The sequence below is a fragment of the Austrofundulus limnaeus genome, unplaced genomic scaffold (genome assembly GCF_001266775.1).
Source record: "Austrofundulus limnaeus strain Quisiro unplaced genomic scaffold, Austrofundulus_limnaeus-1.0 Scaffold125, whole genome shotgun sequence".
Taxonomy (NCBI): Eukaryota; Metazoa; Chordata; class Actinopteri; order Cyprinodontiformes; family Rivulidae; genus Austrofundulus; species Austrofundulus limnaeus.
The window spans coordinates 249,118-256,686 of NW_013952527.1; the positions used below are offsets into that span (position 1 = coordinate 249,118).

Sequence of the window (7,569 nt, forward strand, 5' to 3'; positions counted from 1 at the left end):
ATTTGAAACCCACGCCCTGTGAAAGCATCACAGCTTTGCCGATCTCAGAGTGTTAAAAGAAAAAAAATTCCCGTATTCGCATCGTGATCCGGAACATCACCAAAATTTAAAGTTGTGTTCCTTGGCCCAGTACCCACAAGTGGTAAAAATGTCATGGCAATCCGTCCACAAATTTTTGAGTAATGTTGTCCACAGACAGAACGACAGAACAACAGACAGACAGACATACGCGACCGAAAACATTACCTCGCCCTTGGCGGAGGTAAAAAAAAAGGCACAGGTATTTATTCTCATCTTTTACCTCAGTACCACACTGACATTTCCCAGCAGCATTCCAAGTCTGTTACATAGCCTAAGTTTTCTTCCTGTCTTTTTTATCTGATTAGGGATCTTTAAGCTTTGTTTTATTCCTTTAGTCACTATCAGCTATCACAGCCTCAAACAACTAAAATATGTCTTTGTTCAAACAGCTGACATCACTTGCTGCCAGCTGGAGAAAACTTTAGGTTYGCACAGAAAGAAAAATAACACTTCATCAAAGCCATCTCATTTTCTATTGTTTTTTTCCCCTAATATTTAACTCTCGGAGTAAAAACTGACATCCAAACACACCGACCCACTACTATAAATGTATGTTTGGAAATAATCTAACACTTGCAGATACAGAACTCTACGGCTGCTGAATAACAATAGTTTCCTCCCTCTTGGCTCAAATGATTACTCCATTTCCTTTTATTATCTGATCCCCAGACCCAGGCTGACCCTGCTGGAAGAGGTGTGAGGGTAAGCGTTTTCAGATGTGGATCAGTGACGGGGCCGTCGGTGAGAGCGGTGCCCTGCAGGCCAGAGGCAACTGACGGCCCCCTCTGCCTCCTGCCGATTTTCAAATTCTCAGCTCACCGTGGCACCCATCTAGGGACCTCCTCGAACCCACTGCCAGCGGGGGGTGCCCAGCAGGCCGCTGAAACGTTAGAAGCAAAAGACCCGGGCTCGCTTCAGTGCCTCTCTGCAGGGTGGAGGTGTGAGTAAAACGAGTGTCCTTCAAACTGGAGCAACAAAGCTTCATGACAGCAAAAAATCTGTCCTCGAAGCCTGACCTGCTCTGACCCAGGTGCAGACTTGTTGGATTAATCTTTTAAAATGTTACCGTTCTTTGACAAGTCTGATACGAAGAAATACTTTCAATTATCTGAGCAAATAAAGCTTTTCATTTTGCTTTTTACAATCGGCCCATTTAAAAACTCAACAGATCTGCAGAGCATGAACAAAAACCCTCCAATATTTAACAAACACAACTTTCAGCAGGACTGATTTCAGTTTAGACTTGGACATTTTTAACAGCACACATGCAGTAAATATCTCAGTTCTTATGCACATAAATTTGTTTATTATGAAAGCTGAAGAACATAGTTGTGCATTTCTGCTATGTGACATAGTTTATTATRAGCACCGATGTCAAGCCACATGAAAGGGTCCCAAGAGCTGTAAATGTTTATGTGTTTGCAGAATTCAGGAAGGAAAAAACAGCTTTAGCAGCTACAGAAAAGCTGTTCCAAGACTTTAGCACAACAGAGTGGATCAGAGTTGTCGTTTTAGGAATTTTGCTTCCAGCAAGTTGGAAGAAGAAACTTCTAGACTAGAATTTAGGCCCATGTTGAAATAATTAATAATGTGAATAAATGTAAAGCAACAAAATAATACGAACGGCAAAACAATACATTTTGTCTATGCATGGAGTTTTCAAATATGTATTAAACCCCAGCATTTAACCTTTAATTTACTGAGTTTAACTTACCTCATTGCCAAGCAGAGCTGAGATGCAGGCTTCAGAGGCGTCGCATATGGCTGTGAGATCGTGACCCCCCTCCAAGGCAAGCACCAAGCGGCCGCCCGCCAGACCCATCAGCTGCCTGGTCAGGTAGCCAAAGCCTGAAGACAAAGGAAATGACAGTGAGGAGAAGGAAAGGGACAAAGAGCAAAATAAAAAAATAATAATAAGATAAACAATGAACGAGAACTGTGGTTGAGCTTCTAACTTCCTCTTTTTGATAAAAAGGAAAAACAAACAAAACCAAAACGGCACGAACGACGCATCAGAGAGACGAGGAAGGGAAAAATAGAGCACTGTGGATTTACTGGAGGCCAAAAAACAAGCCCTAATATGAGCCAGGTTTAATTTTAATAAATATAATCTCAGTCACAGCCTTTGATGTTTCTTCCTCTCAGGAGCAGGGAAGCTCAGATTTATTCATTCAATCATACTTTATTCCCCACCGAATACTGCTCCATCTCCTTTCCCTACAATCCTCTCTAAACCAGCCGTAACACACCCTTTGACAACCAAGACCCCGGCTCTTATTTGGGATCTGCAGGGCGGTTTGAGGAAAGCTCTTTCCTGGCATGAACGTCTCCATCTGAATACAATTCAATACCAAAACACACGCAGAAGGCGTGTGTGATTGTTGGTAATTCTTAGGCAAATATCCTCAGGTTCTTTGATATAAAACTGATTTGAGAATTTTGAATCACTGCATTCTTAAAAAAAACTTTATTAAACTAAACTGATACAATCAGTCAGTGGTGGGCAGCGCTAATCCAAAAAATTAGCTCCGCAATTTCTAAAGCGCTTATGAAAATATTTTAGTCTGCAACTTCAAAAGCACTTATGCTATAGAAAAACTAGCAGAAGCTAATTTTAAAGCACAAGTTCAATTTGACACTTACTAACTGGCAACAATTCATGTACAATATATGCACAACACTGCCAACTAGCGGTATATGAACCCTTTTACAACTTGATTCTACAACCGACGATTGCTGGGGATGTGATTTCCTGAAACAGACCTTTGGCTCCTGGTGTAAAAATTAAAAAAGTTGTTGAGGATTGCTAGTTCGGCTGCTTCTTTGTCTTTTTCTTTTGTTTGTTGTAGATTTTTCATTAAAGAAGCATCAATAAAGTAATTTTAAAACGGTTTATTGGAAAACTGAAGCGATGCAATCTGGGTACATGACGGATTGGATTTGTGACGGGAAATGAAAGCACGGAATACAGGAAACTATCTGCAAACTTCAAAATAAGAGCTTGGATTTTAAAGTTTTCCATGTAGTTGCTCCAGTTGACCACTAGATGTCTGTCTAACCACGTTGGCCGATTGCTTCGACCAATTACGTGAAGTATTGAGCTCCAGCGTTTACATTTTTTTTAATAAAAAGAGCTCCGATTGTAAAGTAAAATAAATCAATACATACAAAATTTTAGTATGGATTGCAAACGTTTACTGTTTTTACTGGGACAGGGAGTACTAAATGTTGCCTTCCTGCTATGTAAGCAGACACAAAGCATTGTGGGAAATCAGAACCGTGACAGAAAGAAACAGTCAGCAAGGATGTATACCTTCTCAATAAGTGTGTTTATCTGGGAGGGGTGCTGTTAAACAGATCATGTGTTGTGATTCATTGACAGCCATATCTTCCGCTGTTCAAGATAATGGTAGATAATTAGTTATTAGCGGTACTGCATTATAACTTTAGAAAGCACCAATCCGCTTATGAATTATAAAAATTAGTAAGACCGCTAAAGTGCAAACAAAATATTTAGGTCCGCAATTAGCGGATTTGCACTTTAGCGGGCTGGTGACCACCACTGCGATCAGTGCTTACATTTGCCTGTCAGTTTGTATCCCCCCAGGGGTGGAGCGTGTCCATCGACCGCATCGAAGCCAGAAGACACCAGAACCATGTCCGGGGCAAACTCGTTGGCGATGGGCATGACCACCGTTCTAGAGTGAGGATGACACAAAAAACAAAAGATTAATTATTTATGCTTTCTTTTTTGGAAATGTTGTATTTGTATGACAAAATAGAACAAGAGATCCAAGGGTAATTTTCCACCACTGATCCATGGTCAGGTTGCAAAGGCAGCAGGCCAAGGAGAGAATTAKACATCTCTCTCCCCAGAAAAACTCTAGAGCTTCTTCTGCGGGACCCCAAGGTGTTTCCACGTCAAGAGACAACAAATATGAATCAAAACATTAACTGTTGCACTCATMACTCATTTCCTTTAAATTATTTCCCTCCTTTTCAAGCTCTTCCAAACAAACATCCACAGGTTGTGTTTATGTGTCAGCTTAGTGTGTGGCAGGGATTATTTCCACAGAAATGTTTGAAGTGGAAAGACTGGAAATTTGGAGGCATCAATCCACTCCACAGCCCCTAAGTAAAAAGGAGGATGGATATAATTGCATGCATGTATGTGTGTTAATTATGGAGGATATTTCTAACACTGGATGGGTGTGGTGAATGAGGGCTGTTTGTATACAAACTTCATTTGGCACACAACTGCTGAGAAATGTCAGGAAAATCTAATCAACACTGGGGTTCTGTGCAGCGGAGCACTGTGGCTGGAAAATCCTCTGAGGTTTACTGGGTCATGGTGGTGAAATGAAACTAAACAGTATTGTACCGAATAATAACACAAAAGTAGGATTTTTAATTTGACTTTATTCTAGTCTGCATCACAAAAGGTATAAACAAAACAAAAGATAGAAAGTTATCTTTTCATAAAGAAAAAATGCAACTATTTTAATGCACAAATTGTTTCCTGAATTTTGAAGAAAACCTTTTTTTCTGGCTTTTTACTCGGGCTGAATGGGAGTTTCATTCATTTGTTTAATTTGGTGTTTTGTGTTCATTTACATTTCAGAACTGAATATCAATATTTGGAAATAGTTCAGTTTCAACTTTTTATTTTTAATTTCATAGCTTGTGATGCGCACCTTTAATTGACTTTTTGAAAAAAGGTGTTTTTAGTACRACTTCCCAGCTGCCAAAACAAGTGTTTTTTCTTTGATTCCTTGTGGGACTTCTGACTCTGCACAACAGTTTTTATTTCTTTAGGTTTTTGGGTTATTTTGGCAAGTTGTGTTTCGGTGAGGTTTGCGARTGACGGAGTACCGCAGAGTTCTGTTGTAGGTCCCCTGCACTTTGTCGACCTCAGGAACACGGTTGCTGGTTCGATGGATGTGGGCGGGCGGCTCACCCTGAACTCTGTAGGCCGCAGGTTTTTCCATTTCTTGCACACCGCCTAATTACAGCCCTGAGCTGTGCTCARCCCTCCCTCTGCCCCCCTCCGTTACAACACTCTAACGAACACACAGCTGTCTGAGGGAGAGGTGGGACGTAGCTTTAGGAGGTTTTTGGGAGTCCCAGACATGCAGAGCGTGCGTCACCSTACTCTAGAGAGGATCTGGCAGCACGTCAGGGAAAAACGTCATGCTTGGGAGATGAAAGAGCTTCAGCGAAAACGACTGATGGAGAGGGAACAGACAAAACTGAGAGATGAAGAATCTTAAAGATATATGAAATAATCTACCCGCAACCTTAKTCTATTAACATTTGAGCCATAAAATACCTCACTTAATAACAGGAGTCAGCAACAGACCCAGAGAAAAACCATGACTACCAAGGACGCTTAAACCACTGACGGCTTCCACACCCCCTCCACCAACCTTGAACGCCAACAGAAAGAGTTCTGGTTTGTGAAAGGTGAATACTGCTGGTGTCATCAGTTCCAGCCCAYGCCCACAGGAATAACACCCTGACGTCTAAGGAAATAAAGAGCCRCAGAGATCAATTAGCAGACTGGGAAAAGAAGGAAACCAGTGGTTTTTGAGGAGGACTGATGGGTCGTGAATCAGAGACTACATATGCAGAGATGAAAGGGACTCGTTTTAAATTATGGGGGATATTATGACTGAGCCATCAACAATGGAACAGCTTGAGCAAAACGAGTTGTACCCATAAAAATGGTCGGCTCACGCCTAATCAGATGCTTTACATAAAGCAACAGGYCTACGTGTATTATCTGAGGAGTGGCAGGACTGAAATTCTAATTATACTTTTTATTATTAGACATAAAAGACAGAAACATGGTTTAAAACTTTGGGCGATGTTTTTCAAGGAATGCTCGTTTCGTTATGATCGAGCTACAACATTAAAATTTGCATAAAATTTGATCCTTCTTTCCTTTACGGAAGTCAGGTGGAAGAAATATGAAGTGTCCTTTAGAGGGAGCCGTTTTCATCAAACCAGCAAGTGAAAGGTTAACTGCAGCACTTGAAGGCTTTCCCCCCTTCGTTCATTGAAAAAAAAAGAAGGAGAGAGAAGAAGAGAGTGAAAAACTCACACACGCACACTTACACTTCAAAGCCCTGTCATCTGGAGCTGCACAGAGCTGTTTTGAATTAAATTTAATTCTCTTGCTCTCTCCTCTTTCCAAGTTCATGGCGAAAAAGGGGGACTTGGGGCGGACGGGTGGGGGGAGAAAAAAAARAGAGAGAGAGAGAGAGAGAGAGAGAGASASAKASASAGAGAGAGACAGAGAGAGACAGTGAGACAGTGCTTCTGGTTTTCATTAGGGCCAATTTTCTTATCTTTTTTCCCTCTGCGTTTTTTCTGGAGGCTCAGACTTGATCCTATGCAAATGCAACGTGGCACAGGCCAGCAGAGGAATTGGATGGCTGCAAGGCAAGAAACCCCTCCCCAACCCACAGACAGAGAGGAAGGGGGGAGACAACAGTGCAGATAAACTATCAGACTGTGTATCATGTGGTTGTTGGGGAACCACAGATCCAGAATGTGATCCTATTTTACTTACTTCTGAGCAAAGAATACACAGTTGCACACTCCATCTATGACTGACTGTGTGTGTTTAGAAGGTGCTGGACAGGTCTGCTGCTGTCCCACAGAGACTATAAAACCTCCAGTCCTGCAGAGGCTCCAGGGGATTAAAGACGTGCAGCATTATGTACCGATGAACAACCAATCTCCTCATCTAAACAATCTGATACAAACACAACTTCACTAATATTTCAACAATGGACACAAAGGTACAAGAAGCTGAAGTACAGTGCATGTGAAATGTGTATTTCAATAAGTTTGAAAACATAAATTATGGTTTATGAGCTCAAAAGCTGACTTGTAACTGCACTATCCTCATGTGCAATTATCCAAATTTTTTTAAATGTGATATTTGTGAGCAGGGGTGTCATTAGGTTTAAGGACATGGGGGGCTTAGCCCCAAGGAGACGCACAGAATTTTTGTATAAATATGTATTGTGTGTGTGTGTGTGTGTGTGTGTGTGTGTGTGTACAGTACAAAGTATCATTTCAGTAACATTTATTTAGAGAACAATACCTACACTTTCAGATTATTATTTTTTTCCATAGTTATTTTTCAATCATTCAAGGCTAAATAATATTTTAACATCAATTCAAAAATACCCCAAAACTGAACATTAAAACTATAAATGGTCTGTCTATCTACTCTTTATGTTTATGGTTACTACCAGCAGTGATGATTAATACTTACTTTCTTGAAAAACTTTTGTATATTTACTTTTCACTGAGCCTTCCTGCTGCACTTAGCTGGCTCTGTATGTAAACTTGCTAGCATCCTGCTATTAAGGTTGCAGGAAAAAACGTGGACTGGATTTCATGTGGTGGCGGAGAACTCTATATGAACAAGTGGAATGGATTGGATAACGATACACCAAAGAGGATCTCTACCTT

At 40.9% G+C, this 7,569-nt stretch overlaps 1 protein-coding gene across 2 annotated transcripts in view; it reads right to left on the minus strand.

The window, feature by feature from the left end:
- LOC106522264 (histone deacetylase 4) overlaps positions 1-7,569 on the minus strand; it is a 134,781-nt gene that overhangs the window by 9,210 nt on the left and 118,002 nt on the right. For both annotated transcript variants that reach the window (XM_014015213.1, XM_014015214.1), the window contains 2 exons: positions 3,661-3,779; positions 1,796-1,929 (listed from right to left, as the gene is read on the minus strand). In XM_014015213.1, coding sequence (XP_013870667.1) covers positions 1,796-1,929; positions 3,661-3,779 — 253 coding nt within the window. The remainder of the gene's footprint in view (positions 1-1,795; positions 1,930-3,660; positions 3,780-7,569) is intronic.